We start from the raw sequence: 17,838 nt of genomic DNA, 5'->3' as shown, positions 1-17,838 counted from the left end.
ACCACAAAGGCGGAATTGCTGTTCTTGCTTGTAGCACCTTACAATTAGATTAGGATGTGAGAAGTGTTTTGAAAGAAGGCGGCCAGTTCCAGGAGCAATGAGGGGGATGGAGAAATGTATTTCTGTACTGGCACAAATGCTCGCATATAAAATACCAACCTGCTTCTGTGTATCGAAGTCCCACTTTCTCCTCCTCATCCTTCGGCTTGGGTGGTGGCCAAATCGCTTGAAGTCGCCCTGGTGTTCTATCCTCGCTGTCTGTAGGGGAGCAGACCTCAGACTGGAAAATGAAGAGAGGAAAAGAGGAGCAAAATTCTGAGAGAATGTATATCGGTCAGTCGTTTTGAATAAGCAGGTTGTACCCTAACTCAAAAACACAGCCACAATTTTCTCATCAGCAAATGATATTATTTTACCTATTTATTGTTTATCTATTTGTTTTAATGGTTATAGTTTTTGTATAAAGCAACTTAATTATATACAGTGATCTAAAGCCTGTTTCAACCGGGTGCAGAATGGATGTGGAATTCCACTGAAGACTGCAATTAGTCTGAAAAATGCCATGGTCAAATTTCACGAGCAATTCTTATATGATGAAATACCTCTTACATTTACAAGGTAAATGCTGTTCAAGAAATACATACTTTGACCTCTGCTGTACTCTTCTCACTACTAGGTGATTTGCTTGAAGTTCTCTCAAAGATGGACTTAAGCAACTCTTTTTCGTTCTTTCTCTTCCTCTTGACAGCCTCTAAATCCACAGGTGCATCTGCAGGATCCTTTTTGAGGGGCTTCGGACTAAAGAAAAACTTGAAGGCATCAAAGGCAGTATCTGTGCTTTTGTTGCCATCATTTATTGGAGAGTCATCCTCTGCAACATTCCCTACCAGATCTTGCTCCTCAGATTTGAGGTCTCCAGTGTCCTGGGATTCTTTCTCTGGACTCTCCTGAGTATGACCATCATCAAAATTTAGGATTCGCCACAACCGGCTCTTGGGCTCAGACACATCTTTGGGTTCAGCTCTTTTTTTGGGCGAAGAAGTGCTGGCTGCCTGCTTTTCAAACTTAGCTTTGTTGACTTGCTGTTTTAGGCTCAGTAATGCCCGGTCAGTATCCCTTTGTTTGATCTCAGATACGCTCTCCCTCTCTTCCCCCACAGCACCCTTCTTCAGCACTCGCAGTCCACTAAACAAGGCCGGCAGCTGGAAAGGCTCCCTGGGCGTGGATGCAGCACGCGATCTGGGCTTGGAGGAAGGGTCTGTGGTGGCCCTCTCGGTCGCAGGCGTATCCTGTTTGCTGACTTGTAAAGGAGGAGAGATGGCATTTGGCACAGAGTCAGATGGGGACTCCTCCTGTTCTACACATGACTGGCCCTTTGTCATGCTGCTCCCCAGCTGAGGAACGGAGTCTGGAGAGGTAGGGCTTGTGGAGTTGATGGACTCTGAACTGATTTCTTTAAGCAAAGGAGATGTTGGCAGTCGAGCTGTTCTCCAACTCCATGGTTGATCTGAAATTAGATCCTCTGAAAGCAACGAGGAGTCTGAGTAATTTTCACCCGAAAAAGGCACATGAAAAGGGTCCTCAACCAAATTTGATGAAGGAATGTCTTCGTGGTCACTGGGGTGGTCAGGAACAGCTGGATAGGTACAGTCCCTCGGTGAAGGAACAGTGACAGCTGACACATCTGAGCCCATGTCTAGAGCTGGGTCATCTCCCCTGCAAGAGTCATGTTGAATCTTTTGCTCTGAAAGGTCACAGGAGTCGTCCAGCCGCCCACCGAGCCTCCTGTTCGAATCCGACTTCTTCAGAACAGAGATGTCTTTGAGAGATCGCTCCAAAATACTTTTGGCTGTGAATACAGACAGTTTTAAGTCTGCCTTAGGCATCTCACTCCCCCTATCTTGACGGAGCACCTGATCCGAGTTACGATCAGTCTCTTCATTTTTAAGAAGAGACAAGGATTTTTCAGCAGGCTCCAGTTTACCAGACTGCCCAAAGATCCTACCCCCATCTTCCTCATCATTTTCTGTGTCACTGTAAGTCTCCACTCTGGTTACATGCACGAGATCTTGGTCTGCCACAATAGGGGAGGAGGTGGAAAAAGGTCGTCTCCAAGATGGAAAAGGAGAGTGTGGCAGAGCTTCTTCCTTACAGGACTCAATCTCCCATGATTCAACTGTTCCCTCAAAAGTAGTGCTGGCATTATTTTTAGATGCTGACCCTGGAGGATCTACTTCAACCGGGTAAAGACATGACGCTTCCTCGGGCAGTGTTCGGAACGACTTGAGCACTGCACTCTCCTCTGCTTGCCGCTGAGAGTCTGCCCTCAAAAACATAATAGGGGATAGGAAAATGCCGTGGGTGGATAGTAGAACGACCTAGGTGGATTCTTCTCCTGAACGTCCTGAACTCAGAGTCAGTGCAAAGACTGTCTGTAATCAGGGGTCATTTAACAGATTTCCCCAAATCATTGAGTGTACAATTGGCCGATTAAATCCAGAAAAGATTTCAGTCAGTGTCAAAAAAGTATCCTTTATCCAACCTGTATGTACTACTTTCTTTTAGCCGAGGAAACAAAAGCCTTTTGTGAAGGCATCTACACCAGGAGTGCTTCAATTACTGCCCTGTTAAAGACCCCCTTATCTTCCTTCTTTTGCCAGGGAACGTTGCACTCAAGCTGTCCTCTTCTCAGAGCAAAAGGTTTATCCGTTTCCACAGCATGATTCTGGCTCCTCCTGCATAGATTCATTTAACAATCAGAGCCGCTACAAGTGCTTTGGGATTAAAAGTCATTCCCCATTCCAATCATTTCCCCACAATCTCCCTGGAAAGCTGGGAAAGAATTTGAGGTTGCTCAGCAATGCTCAGGACAAACACTGCGAAAGAAGAAGAAATACTTCTCTCCAGCGTTAAATACAAGCAAGCAGGGTGGTCCAGAAATGTCCTCAGTGTGGTCTTTCAGTTTGCAGTGCAATGTAGCCTCCCAGCGCTGTGTCTCCCGCCTGCTCCTTGGGACTGTGCGAGAGTTTGTGTACCTTCTGGAGAAAGTTCCGTGTTGCCCTGTGAGAGAGTCATTCAGGCTTGCTGAGTGCGTCACACTGGTTTACCTAGGCTCCTCTTCCTGCCTCGTTTACATTCCCCTGTCTACTTCCTGGGGCAGAACTTCAGCGACAGGTGTCTTATTACTTAAAACTTACTTCCTTAAAATGGCGCCAGGTACAACCTCCCCCTCTTGCTCGCTCCCTTTCTCTCGCTCTCTTTCGCTCTAATCTCCTCAAGGGTCAGGTGGAGTGGGCGGTGCTGCTACACCAGCTTTAAGCTGCTCTGGTTAAGTCACAGAGACCACGCCTCTGCTTTTCCACACTGCCACAGCAATAGGTCAGCTAGCCTAAAGCTTGCTTTTTTTCCCGCCTGATGTTTTGAACATGTAGAGTTTAGTAGAAGACCTAAAGATCTTGTTTTAAGGTTCAGTATTTAGTCTAAAGATCTCATCTCAAGTACACTGCTTTTTTCTTCAGAACCACAGGAAGTTAGGAACACAGGAACACAGCTCAGGGAAGGACTTGACCTGAAAGTCCAGTCATACTGGGACTGCCTGGCCATTTTTTTCCCATTCTGGTAGTATTACAAGTTTTTCTGAGGGCATTACTGGTCTAACTGTACCAGAGTCTATGTAAGACCTCTAAAGCTTAAAGCTCTGAAATGGTTTCCAGGGTGATTTGGCAAGTCTTTACAAATGTTATAAATGTTACCATTTACACCACACTGAGCAAAAGATGTAAGCGCATGTAAAATATGACTATATAACTATGAATATATAACAAAAAAAACAAAAAAGCTTCTTATCTGGGTAGCAAGTGTTTACATGCTTAATAAAACACTGATAGAATAAATACAAAAAAACATTCATACAAAATGTTAGGCTTTTATCAAACACCTAGTTTAGCAAATCAATGCTTAATGATGAGCTGGTGTTGGAACTGAACTAATCCATGTGCTTTCTTCAAAAAGTGAAATTCTTGTTAACGTTTACTGTTTTTATGTTTACGTGCATCTGTTCTAATGTGACTTACTGCCGAGACAACTGGTCTTAAATGCTTAGGAAGTGCTCAGGTGTCCAAACCCTTACCCAGCACTAATATATATATATATGTGTGTGTGTGTGGGTGTGTGTACTGTAGGAATTACAGTATGGGCCCACATGTGACTGGCTTACCCTGCAGCACTCAATGGCATCATCATCAAAATAATAGGTCCAAATCAAGGAGTCTCCCTCCAAAATGGGGAAACCATTGGGCTTATTTAGCATACGCCAAAGCAAAACAGGAAGAGGCGCAACACCTCTTACTGTTTGACCAAAAGACAATCTACTTAAAGAACTGGACACAACTCAATTTCCAAAACTACAGTGCCTTGCAAATGTATTCACCCTTGGCTTTTTACCCATTTTGTTACATTACAACCTGTATTTAAATGTTTTTTTTTTTTTATCTGAATTGTATGTGATGCATCTGTACATATCTGCATATATGTCTAAATAGTCTAGTGAAGTGAAATGAGAAGAAAATATAAAACTGAAAAATGGCATGTGCATATGTATTCATCCCCTTTGATATGAAGCCCCTAAGAAGTTTTGGTGTAACCAAGTACCTTCAGAAGTCATATGCTTAGTTAAATGAAGTCCACCTGTGTGCAATCTAAGTGCCACATGATCTGTCAGTGTATACACACCTTTTCTCAAAGGCCCCAGAGACTGCAACACTATTAAGTAAGAGGAACCACTAATCAAACAACACCATGAAGACCAAACAAGTCAGGGACTACGTTGTAGAGAAGTACAAGTCAGGGTTGGGTTATAAAAAATATTATTTATATATTAATATATATTTATATATTTATAAAATACCAATTTTCTGATGACCCCCCAGAGCACCATCAAATCCATTATCATCAAATGCCAAGAGTGTGTCGCCCATTACAACTCTCAGACAGGGCAAGGAGGGAATTAATAAGAGAGGCAGCACAGAGACCAAAGGTAACCCTGTAGGAGATGCAGAGTTCCCAAGCAGAGACTGGAGTATCTGTCCATATGACCACAATATGCATTACACTCTATAGAGCTGGGCTTTATGGGAGAGCGGCCAGAAAAAAAGCCTTTACTATATGGAGGTATGTCATCTGGTCACGAGACCAAAATTTAACTTTTTGGCCACCAAGAAAAATATATTCCGGATATTTTTGAGCAAAACCTGTTTCGGTCTGTCAGTAATTTGATACTGGGACTTAGGTTTACCTTCCAACAGTACAATGACCCAAAGCATACACTCGAGTGGGTTAAGGGGAAACGTGTAAATGTATTGGAATGGCCTATTCAATGTCTAAACTTTTGCACACGACTGTATATAGAATTTTAAGACTAAAGAAGAAACAAAGAAAGTCTAGTAGTACTAGACTTAAAAAAATACTAGTAAATAATACTAATTGGCACTGGATGAAAGGCTTAAGCCTTGAAACACAGTTCACTGCAAGGCTTATATGAAGGTGATGCGTGGATTGAAACTATTCTAATCCTTAAAGCCTTAAAGACCTAATTGCTACTCTTGTGTAATAAATGGCACCACTGTCCAGGCACTGTACATCTGTGAAAAAAACAGACCCAGCAACACAGACTGACATGCATGCATGGAATTTAGGTGTGCCTCGACCTTTGAGAAACAGTCTGTAACATTCATTCCATTGTAAAGGTCAAATCTATTCAAAGTTTCTTGCATTAATGTCAAGGAACCCATTAACAAGGAATACAAACATGACATAGAAACGACACTACAGTAACCATTATATTTTTAGAAGAAAGTTTAAACATAAAAGTAGAAAACGGCTCAGAGGAAATTTCATCTTCTCTACTGACCACACCTTTGCCATCTTTTGCTTGAATTAGATCTAAACTACAATCCGTTGTTTAGTCATAAATACTGCTGGTGCTGACTTGGGAGTGTACCATTTTAATTTCATAGGGTGTGTGTGGGCACGTACACACGTAATTATACGAACACTGCAGAGCTTGTGCTAAACTGTGTTATGCATGTGAGCAGTTTCAGCTGTGGCCATTGTGGACGAGGCTGAAAGAACCTTAAGAAGCCAAAACCTAAGAACCTGGGAAAGCTAGATTTGCTAAAATACTTTTTAAAGTGTAGCACAGCCTGCTGCCCATCTGCTTATTTCCATTATTAACTTCTTGAAACTGCAGATTAGATGCTCTAAAAACCCTGCAGCTACTTTCATTCCAGAAAGAGGCTTCTTGTTTCCAAGAAGTGTTTAATACTCACAAGAAATATAATTTACACAACTGGTGTGGGAACATGCAAATCAGCCACTGTGCAAATGCAACTCAACTGCAAATCACCCAACACCAACCCGGCATTTATTTGCAGTATTATTAGTGTTACCATCCAACACCTAGTTTATCTAATCAGTCCTTCGTTACAGTAAATCAGGTGAGCTGCTGGTGGAACCGAACAAATACATTCAGTGTCCTTCAATCAAACATCTACATATCTTGATTGTTTTGACCTATTTGAATGTTACATGGGACTCCACAGGGAAAACACACTCACAGTTCAATATGTGTGTGTCCGCATATGGCTTTTGTAAAGTACTGAACATTACACCACTCATAAGTACGTGGTGCAATGCTATTAAAGGTATACACACTGATACTGGTCGACATTAACTAAAGTTGGCTTGTTTGAAATACAACAGCCAAACACATATGGTCTCTCCCTTCAGTGCTCCCTCCAGGGCTTTGCCTGCAAAACACAACCACTTGCGCTGCCTAAGCTAGAACACCTGGTGTTTACTGACTGTCACAGATAAAACAACAAGCAAAGAGGACACGGATGCTGCTAGCAACAATTAGTTAACTCCAAAACTAGGTATTCAGCTGATATATCGAGCCCAGAGTTATTGTGTTAGCTTCACATGTGCTTAAACGTTATTGGTTATTATTTCCAGAATGTAAATTGTTTGTAATACCTTATATTTGAAAAATTATAACCATATGTTTAATATTCTGTTGACGCTCCAGGTGCACCCAAAACAGCTCACTCTACTTCTGAAGGAGTCCTTACTGCTATCGGACACCAACAGCAGATCCTTTGAGTACTGCAATGTGTGAGCTGAAGCTGCTGCGGCTTGGTTTTCCAGCACATCCCAAGGTAAACAGGGCACATGTGTTTGTCTGTCCACATGAGGTAGAAGAAAACAGGACATCAGACCAGGCAACCTTCTTTCACTGCTCCAAGGACCAGGTTCTGATACTCTGATACAGTTCGGATACTCTGTAGGCATTTTTGACGGTGGACAGGGGTCAGCATGAGCATTCTCACCAATCAACTTGTGTTACAGAAGCTCTTCTGTCCAGATAGGACAGCCCAGATGATCCCTATCCCTTTCTGTGGTTGGACACCTCTGTCTATAGGTCATCAGCAATGCTGACTGGGGGCTGTCACAACCCAGTAGTCTGACCATCATGAATATGAATATCTGGCTCTTGCCAAAGTTGTTCAGATGTTGACTGATCTGCCCATTTCTCCTGCACCCGACAAGTCGACTATGAGAAGCATCTGTTCAGTTCCCGTCTATCATATATCCCAGACCTTCACATATGCCGTTGTTACGAGATAATCACAGCTGTTCACTTACTGCATCCAATTTTATTGGAATGCATTCTTTTAATAAATAATGTATTTGCATGTGAATACATATTAAAGCTTTTGATACTTGTAAATCTACTATTTCCAGGTGGGTAAAGGATTCTGCATTTTTGTGCATTTCCATAGCTATTCTATCTAGTCACACTAAACAACAAACTGCCTAATCTGAGCAGAGCAGTCTGTGTACATGTGTATTAAGTGTCAGGTTCACTGACTGTCCTCTTTACCCCCAGCCATAAATCTGCTCCACTTACTGTAAGCTGAAGTTTCGGGTGATATGGTGTATCGCCAATGATATCATCCTCAGGCGGCGTGATCCTCAGGAAATCTAGACGGTCGGGTCTGGTGGCTCGGCACAGGGGCTCATGAGAAATGCCTTCGTCACCATCAAACAACCAGATGTCGTCTTGTCTCAAGAAAGAGTCATCTGCAGAAAACAGAAAGACCACCGCACCAAAATAAAAGTCTTCACTTTCTGATAATCAGTCTTAACAAATCAATGTTTTTTGCTAATTAATGGCAAAACTCATTGCAAGTAAATGTGATGTCCTTCATAGCTTCACCATTTCAGTGTTCACCTCACATGAGCAGTAATCAGCACTGCTGCAAAAACAGCACTCCTCTCTTTTAACATATATTCAAATATTCATTCAGAAATAACAGCAGCTAAATACAAGCAGCTAGCCAATATCAGCTAGCTGGCTGGCCATCATGCACTTGAGTTTTATTCATTTAGCTATAGGCAAACATAGCTAGCTATATTTCTGAGAAACTATAGTACATGCTAGCATAGATTAACTTAGTAAACAATAAATTAACATAATAATGATAATAATAATAATAATGGCTAAACAATAACAGTAGCTAGCTTGCTAGCTAGTTGTGTTAGCTTATTGGCTTAGTGCTAGCAGTTTAACAAACCAAACTTTTTACAATTAGCTAAAGTTTAAGATAAGCTAATCATTAGTGTGTATGTTAAATGTCGTACTGGACGTTATTATATAGTTGGCACCGAATTAATAACATATATAGCAAAATATTTGACTTTCTGAGGCACAAACTATGTAAATTAGCCACTGGTAGCTCGCTGGTAGCTTACGTCCACAGCTCGACGATTCAAAATCTGAAGGCGTGTAGACGTGCATGTAATGTCACGAAAAGTTGACACTGGGGTAACTATAAATTATAATAAAATATTAAAAGCAGAAGTTGGGTATTCACGTGTGGCATGACCTGACAAAACGGAGAGCCATGCCACGAAAAGAAGAAGAGGGAAGGAGACAGAGAGAGAGAGAGAGAAGGCCACAGAGAAAGAGAGCGTGCACACTAGCAATGAGAGTCGATTCCAAATAGAGCCGACTCCCGGCTTCTAAGCATGAAGAGTCGACTCTTAAGCTTTAGACTCGACTCCACATAGAGACACACGCGCGCACACGGAGCTCGAGGGAAGGCCACAGAGAGACGAGAGTATGCGCACTAGCAATGAGAGTCGATTCCAGAAAGAGTCGACTCTCTGGTTTCAGGCACCAAGAGTCCACTCCAAAGCTTTAGACTCGACTCCACACAGAGACACATGTACTCTGCCATGGCTGTAAAACATAGCTAGATATGTAGCCATGTATTTTTCTTCATCTAAACACACTAAAACATTGTAAAAAAAAAAAAAAAAAAAAAAAGAAAGAAAAGAAAAAAAGAAAGAAAAAGAAATAATAATAATAATAATAATAAATAATAATAAAAAATGGTGCCCTGCCATTAGAAGAGAATGGCACAGTAAGCTATTAGTCTGTCTTTCTGGGTGAGCAGCTTTAAGAAAACTCTGGCCTGTAGGTTGTAATTGGACTTGGCAGCACTACCGAAGCACACCAATATATTCTTCTATATGTTATACAGAAGAATAACCCATAAAATGATGGACTTTTTTATTTACCCTGTATCATTGTATTTGATAAAAATGGCCCCCAGAAATTTCTAAAATCATACACAAATCCATAAGTCACTTAGGAAGAGTACGTCTATTTATAACCAGTTCTCTTCTGTCTGGAATCAGCAGGCTCAGTCTGATCCAATAAAGCCGTGCAACCACAATGTGAGCAGCCCTAGAAAGCAGGACCAGAACTCGTCAGATTTATACATCCACTCTGCTCTATAGAAAACGACAGGCTTGATGCATTACTTAGAGTGTATGGCCGGCCTGCACTTCACTTCGCTACAGCTGCAATGATGCAATGATTTAATGTTAGTATGGAGCCTGAAAGTGGAGGGAAACAGCATGCGGTGCAAATCTTGAATCAATCAATTGGTCTGGCTTAAGTGAAGAACATGTGTGAGGAAAAAAAACAGAGCCTGTCTACTGTTATTCATCACGCTAGATGAAGATGTGCTACGCAGATGGAAACCAGAGAAAAGGCTCACATTTGACAACAGGGGAAATGATTTGACCAATTACATGCAGTGTAACAGTAAAATGTGCTTAATGTGTGTGTGTGTGGGGGGGGGGGCACAATCTACATTATGATTTTAGCTAAATAAATCTTTTAAAAGGTGACATTACACCCCTTTGCCACAAGTTGTGCCTGAATGCACAAGCTAGTCGATATTTACTTCACCTTGAGTTCATGTCACTCACATCTTTCTCCTTCTCTATGGTATGTGGATACATGTGCAATTTATTAAATACAATAAATAATAAATATAATATATCTGTGCCAAAATACACATGGTCAGTAGGGTCCAAGTCTTTGATCACAGAACTGCTTTTAACCATGATGGGCCGTTCTGAGCACTGACGTGATCCTGGCACGGTACTGTGTGGTGCTAGAATGAGTTTGTCAGATAATGCAAATTTGTGCATGGCATCAGATGGGCTACCAGGTACATGTTTCTAAGGTGGTCTAATTGGCCACTGAGTGGACATGGTTCCTATTAAGAAATGCAACAAATCAATTACTCAAGTACCTCCACTACATGACTGACAATCTCTCAGTACTCGCAGCTGCCCTCTACCTCATTCATCACTCGTCAGTTTCTGACCACAGGACTGCTCTTGGCCAGACCATATTATTTGCAGATAGGGCCATTCTCAACACCAAGTATAAGAACAGCTGCATCAGTGTGAGGGTATAGAAAGGGCTTATGAATATTTCATTGGCATGTTCTGCTCTTGCTTGGTATGAGCCCTGGAGGCAGTGAACACTCTGTACCCAGTACCTAGTGAGGATCATGGCTACATGGCTATAGCTCTGCTCACCCTGGATTGCTCTGCTCTTTAAGACACTTTTATGAAGTGTTCTGCACTTCAGATGACATCAAATCAGATATTTGATGATGGATTTATTGAAATGATAAAAAGCTACATGGCTACTGAAAGAGACTCAATAATAGCAATAATGGCTAAACGTGTCCCAGGACTGCAGTGTCTGTTCAGTCTGACTGTCAGTTTATAACCACACTGTTAAAAGTACAAGTTCCTTGAGGAACGTTTAAGAGGTTCTTCCATTTGAAACTGTGGAGGAGGTTCTTAAGGTGCCTTCAGGAACCTTCAAAGAACCTTTTTCTTAAAGGTTTCTCAAATCACCTTAAGATGTTCCACCTCCACAGTTTCAAACTGAAGAACCTCCAAAAGGTTCTCCAGCATCTTATACTTTTAGCAGTGTAAGAGCACAATGGGCAGTGTCTTACGTGTGTAGACATGCTGTAAACTCTTAGAAATGTGCTACAAATAGTAAAACCACTTTGGGCTCCATAAAGAACCATGTTTGAAATAGAGCTGTATTGAGTGTATGTAATGTCTCCCTCTGCTGGCCTTAGTGGGGAGCTCATGCATAGGTCCTGTGCTCCAGTGTGCAATGTCCCTGAGGCTCATCTCCAGCACAGAGGTGCTGTTGATGATTGGACTGATTAGGAATCCTCTTAAGCACCATAATTTTGGGTGTTGTTTGGGAAGCTTGTAGGAGGCTGAGGCTGAGGCTCCGGCTCCCAGTGTGAATGTCCCTCACTAGGCCACAGTTTCATCCACAGTGTGCGTGCCATACCACATGCAGTGCTTTCTCCAGTGCTGAGAGAAACGCTTAAGTGAAACTGTGTATATGTAGTTGGGAGGGAGGAGGGGTCAAGTGTGTGTGTTTGTGCATGTGTGCACGTCACACTTCATAAAGGCCAGCAAGAGGATACTGCACAGCCGTCAGTTCACTACAGGACGTACGTAGGCAAGATATAACTGTACCGGCTACCTTCTGAATCATACACACATACAGTGAGTGCATGATTCAGACCACTGGTATATTTTTGCACCAGTTCTAAACATGCGCAGTTGGTACCAGCGTGAGTGGGAAAGCAGTATCTATAATTATGGAGACTGTAGCGGGGAGGAGGGAAGCCTGACTGGGTTTAATAATGTTTCATTATGGTAATGCATCTCTGGACCAAGCTGGCTAGACCTTGAGATGCTGACTGCACATTTGGTACCGTTCCAAATGCAAAAGGCAAATCTTTAACAGGCCTGTCCACTTTCTCCTTGGTGCTCTGCAGCAAATCACTGACGGACTGCAGCTCTTTATGCGCATTCCAGGCTTACAAGCTTCTCGAACCGGTGGTGTAAAGGCAACTAGCCATGCAGTGCAAGCAGCCGCGCTACTAAAGGATTTCATTTGCAAACAAGATAGCAGGACAAAGCACTCTTTCTACATCAGCTAAGCCACAACAGTCCCCATCTCTATGTGACACACCTACTGGAGGTTACAAAGGGTCAAACAGTGCCATCTTCTGGACTGGAAGAGGCACGTTCACGTTAGTTTCAGTGACCCTGGGCTTATGAATGAAGGCTGCTGTTTTGCTAGTCCAGTAATGGTGCATTGCACACTTTAGTGGTTTATCTGCTTGAACACACGTTGTTCACTTCACGAAAGGCTTGATAAGTGGCTAATGAACCTGAACACCTCTGTGAGACAATCTGTAGACTTACCTAGACTTTTATTATCTATTTAAGGTTTATTTAAAGTAAATGAGCAGAGCTAACTCGTAGATACATGCATATTAGCTTTATATGAAAACTGCAGCTGAGAATAGCCTAGGTTAATAGAGGCTCAATCACTGCGTTCAAATGACTGCTAACTCTCAGCTCATGGAATTAACAGTGGTGCTTCTACAGCAGTGGCTTGTTCTCCGTTCTGGGAATCCCATGCCCTGTTCGCTTCCCCCTAATCTAACACACTTGACTCATCTTATCATGTAATTAACGAGCAGTTTATGGGATGCAGAAAAGCACCGAAAATGGGAAGGAGAAGCGGAAAGCGCACAAATGTGCAAAACATGAGGTTTTAACGGCTCACATTTTACAGTTTGATACTGAATTTGTAACCATGTGCAATGAGAGAGAGAATGACGGGAGGAAACTGGCTCTGATATGGGATTTGTTTGGCACATTTTTTAAGCATGTGACTGCTAGTTCACTGCTAGCTTTGGTCAGGGGGGCTGCTGAATGCTGTTTTGTAGTTACTGAGATTCTCTTAATTTGTAGATTCCTCAGAAATGTTGAAAACTGCTTCTGATTTCTACCAGAAATGCCTAAAATGTACTAAAAAGTGGATGTAATTAAAGCACATTACTATTACTGGCTATATTGAGCCTTAAAAGCATAAGGATTCCACAGTCATATAAGTCAGTATGGGTATATGATTATTTCTTTGTATCAGACACATAATTAAGGCCATATTTCAAGGCAAGCTGCTCAACGCATGTATTGTGCTTAGACGGTACTGTGCTACAATCCCTGAAACTTCGCTATTTTGCTGCATTTGTTTATGAATGTAGTCCCAGTTTCTACATTTTCTAAATGCATACATGTTGCCATCGGCCTCAACATGCATGCATGAAAGATACTGGATATTGATGCACCCTTAGTCTGAATAGTGCTGTTGCTGTAATTTCCACCCTCCATATTTCGGAATGTAAACTGTATAATGGTTCTATCATGAAAAATACAAATACTTTTCCGCCCTCAATCATTCCTCCACTTGTTCAAGCTAGTATCCCAGAATCACATGATGCTGATTTCAGCTTAATCTCAGGCTAATCTCAGGTTAATAAAGGCAAAATAGCATTTCAGCATTTTTGATCTAATAGAGTTCTGTTATTCGGCTGGCAAAACTCGTAAGCAGGTTACCAGAACAGATTGTTGTTGGGGGTTTTTTTGAGCCTTTAAAAGAGAAATTCTATTCCTAATAGCACCTCACACTATTATATCATTAAGCTGAAGCACAAAGTTCTGGTGAATTCATTTAAGCCCTGTAGGCCTCCTGTTTTAAAGATAATGACAGTGCACTATTAGAGTTGGCTTAAGGCAAAACTATGAGGAAGCCACACACACACACACCGCGGGTGAGGCAGAGTTCAGTAGCACGAGGGAAAGCTGCTGTCTAATCTCTCGACGCAGACTCAGTCATAGATAATTAGCTCAGTTCATTAACAGCTTTTTTTATTACACACATCACATTTTCCCCTCCCAAAAACATACGCTCCTCCACCCATCTTTCATATTGCTGTTTGCGCCGGAGTACAACAAAATAGCTTTGTGTGTGTGAGTGCTTTCTCTCTGACAGGCATGCCCTAAATTGAACTTGTCCTCAGAAAACTCCCCACTACTGCGCTATTTGCCGCTACCCTGCCCAGCCAACCACACTGATCACATGCTGTGCAGTCAAGTTCACTCCCTATAGGGGACACCAAATACACACGCTGTCCTTATAGACTGTCAGGCAGTGGTGTGCTGTTACAGGCCCTAGTTCTACATACTGCACTAAATGTTGGAGAATATGGATGCTATAGGTCAGGGGGTCCAGTGAACAGCACAGTTAGGTGGCTTCCCTGTTCAAACACACACCTACTGAACAGGGAAAGTATCAGATGAGGTGAATCAGGTGTTTTTGTGTGGGGAAAGTACCAACCCATGCTAGAAACAGGGCCTGCAGGCCTGAAACTGAAGAACCCTGCTTTCAATGATTTCTTGGAATATATAATATATGTCTAGACATGTTTCTATTGTTATTTGCTATCTGTGTATATAATATAAATACAAATTGATCATTCCTCCACTTGTTTGAGCAAGTATCCCAATATCACATGGTGCTAATGTCAGCATAATCTCAGGCTAATCTCAGGTTACCATAAAGCCCAGTTTTTGGGGCTTTACAGGAGCTGTTCCTATAGAATAGAACACATTATGCAGTGACTACATGCTTCATGTGCGAGTAATGTAGAGTCGTCAGTACGGTGTTGACGGACAAGGTTGTGATGTAAAGAGGTAAATCAGAAAGTGCGAATGGAGTAGCTGTCAGTATGTGTGTGGTGGCAGCGTGGGGTGGGCTGCAGGGGGTTGAAACAGTGCTTGTATTATATGACTGCAGAGAGAGGTCATGAGTTAGCTGTCCCTAGCTGGCAGCTGCTGGACCCATTTATTGTGTCTGTGCTGATGTACAGTATCGCTGTTGACAGTAGTTCATCATCATGTAGTGCATTGGGGGGCGTGAATCAAACCACATGCTCTAAATAGGTCAGCATCTGCACTGGAGCGTAACATAGCTAAAATAGTTTGGGGAGAACAGGAGGACATCCTCCAGCGGGGCTGGGCGGCTTAAGACTGAGAAACCGTGAATACGGTCCACGGTGATATGCTGTATATGCATGTACATACACCATAAGATGTACTCCTCCATATGCACTTTAGAAATGAGTCACCTTGAAAGGCTTATTTCTGTCAGCGACAGCTTTTGTAACCCAGTTACTGTGCAACAGTGACGTGGCGAGACACCTAACCTGCACCTCGGTAGCAGAAGATAATGAAAAAAATAGGAATGCCTGTTTCGTCGTTCACCTCACATTCAACTGATTTGGCTCATTCGTCACAAACAGCTGCAGTACACATCTCCCCTCTGCCCTCTTTCTCTCTAGTTTATCCTCCTCTTATATTGTCCTAATGCCGTAATGGAGTCTAGAGCATAATCCCTTTGTGGCGTTCCCATCTGCAAGCCCATAATTCCAGTTAAATGAGACTTTGAAAGAGAGGACACAGCATGCTCAAATGGGAATCACACAGCCAAGGAATAGCCATGTCCTGATGTAGAAATAAGCCCAGCATAGGCCTATACTCCGATGTCTCTAATGTGTTCAGCAAGAATGCTGACTTGAGGCTCTGAGTAGCTCAGCGGTCTAAAGCTGCCACTATGGCCCGGGGGGTCAGGAGTTCAAATCCCGAGCCATGCCGCTTTGCCATCAGTGGCCGGAATCTGAGAGAGCACAATTGGTGGTGCTTTTACTGGGTGAGTAGAGGACATTCTCTCCCTTCAACCCTCTTAAGGCTGGCACAGGTGTCTGTTAGCTGGTGCAGCAGAGATGGAGACCCGGCACTTTCCTCCGATGCAGCTGCCCGGCAATCCAGGCGGTCTTTACCCTTCTACTGTCGGCGGGTTAATTAGCGGCACCAAATTGGGAGGAAAGAGGACAAATGTATTAATTAAAGAATTAATTTAAAAAATGATCAAATATTCAGGGGAGCTGTGGTGATCAAGGGTGATTTTCAGGGGCCCCCAAATGGCACAACTGTCTAATTGTTAGCCCTGTAATTGGTAGATTGTGAGCCTGATCCTGGGTGATGCTATAGCCATCCATAGGCAAAAGAGCATAATGGGCTTCACTCTCTCTGGGATGGCTGCTTGCTGTTGTGTTACCAGTTCAAAAATGCGGTGGCATGTTCTAGTCTCCATGATGTGCTGGTGGCATTGCTGGATACCGAAAATTGCAGTAGGTGGGATTTGCAATGACAGAGCTGGGGAAAACATTTTGAACTTTTGTATTTTCCAAAATGTCTACTTGGCTGGCATTAAAGAACCACCTTTGGATCCCTTAACAGCTTTTCAATGATGTTTTTAAAGAACCTTTAAACCTGTAAATGAGGTGCATGATTGGTTTCTTACGTATGTCATTATTTCATAGGTTTATCTGAATACTTCTGTCTAATGACAAGCTTGTTTCTTTTTTCTTAATTTATTCTTATTATACAGTATTTGAAAAGCACCTGTCCTTTTCTTTTTATTATTATTATAATTATTGCTTTTGTTGTCCTGTTTTTCTAGCTGGTCGGATTCCCCTTTTTGAGTCGTGGCTCCTTCTTCTCTCTTGAGGCTGTGCCAAAAGCTGTCGTTCAAAACATTATATAACATAATCTGAATTTGAAGAGAATTGGAAGACATTCTCCACATAATAATCTAATCTAAGCCAATCAAAATCTTCTCTAAGAGCTGTATGTGCATTTATAGAGCTAATTAAAGATCACTGATCATCACCCCTTGTCGCAGATCCTCTTTGAATGCCTCACACGGCACTGAACTGATTACAGGCTTGGTTTCGTGATTAGATGATAGGTCCCCAAAGCGACAATTTTTGCATGTCAACTCATTTGCCTGAACCAACTTCCTGGGAAGTCTCACAATGTCCTCCTCTTGTTCTGCTCTCAGTTGTCCTTCCAGCTCTTCTATATTGGATGTGCCTTGATGAACATGAGTAGGTTGAGTCTGAGTGCTGTGATGCCCTGAAGGGCAAAGCTGAAATGGAGCACAGTGCGAAGCTCGCAGGAGTCGTCACCACTCCTCTACCGTTCAGCACAGGCCAAAAAAGCCAGCCACTGGAAAAACAACGCAATTGCTTACCCTCGACTTCCCTGTGTGGAGGATTAGGAAAGAACAGAACACTTGCAATTGCAGAGTGCAGTTTGATTTCAGCTGATTTTCAGCTGAGAATCTCCCGCACCATCACTCTCTGGAGAAAGTGAGTTTCCCCAAATGAGTTTGTGACTTATTCAAAAAAAATTACACGTTGGGCATAATTACGGGTAATCAATGAGAGCTATTTCTGATGCCTCACAGCCTGCTGGGAGCGAGGAAGCATCCTCTTCAGCCTCGTAGATCAGAATCAGACTAATTATAGGAAAGGAAATGGGCCTTCTCTGGGTTTGTTCATGTCAGCTGAACAGAATATAAAGCTCAGTGTTCTCTACACTTCCTGCTGACTACCAGAAGCTCGTCAACTGACTTCCCCTGAGTGATTAGTTTCATATGACCACTGGAGTGATTAG

General features: G+C 42.5%; 1 protein-coding gene across 3 annotated transcripts in view; it reads right to left on the bottom strand.

The window, feature by feature from the left end:
- Positions 1-17,838, bottom strand: part of LOC140564382 (formin-like) — an 85,995-nt gene that overhangs the window by 58,836 nt on the left and 9,321 nt on the right. For 2 of the 3 annotated variants that reach the window (XM_072689793.1, XM_072689794.1), the window contains exons 3-4: positions 7,967-8,139; positions 160-280 (exon numbers count right to left, since the gene is read on the bottom strand). In XM_072689793.1, coding sequence (XP_072545894.1) covers positions 160-280; positions 7,967-8,139 — 294 coding nt within the window. Of the gene's footprint in view, positions 1-159; positions 281-644; positions 1,725-7,966; positions 8,140-17,838 lie in introns of those variants that run through there. The other variant, XM_072689796.1, reaches the window with a different exon arrangement.

This window comes from Salminus brasiliensis, chromosome 10 (genome assembly GCF_030463535.1).
Source record: "Salminus brasiliensis chromosome 10, fSalBra1.hap2, whole genome shotgun sequence".
Taxonomy (NCBI): domain Eukaryota; kingdom Metazoa; phylum Chordata; class Actinopteri; order Characiformes; family Bryconidae; genus Salminus; species Salminus brasiliensis.
The sequence above is the reverse complement of the archived record's forward strand: the minus strand, read 5'-3'. Positions and strand labels throughout refer to the sequence as shown.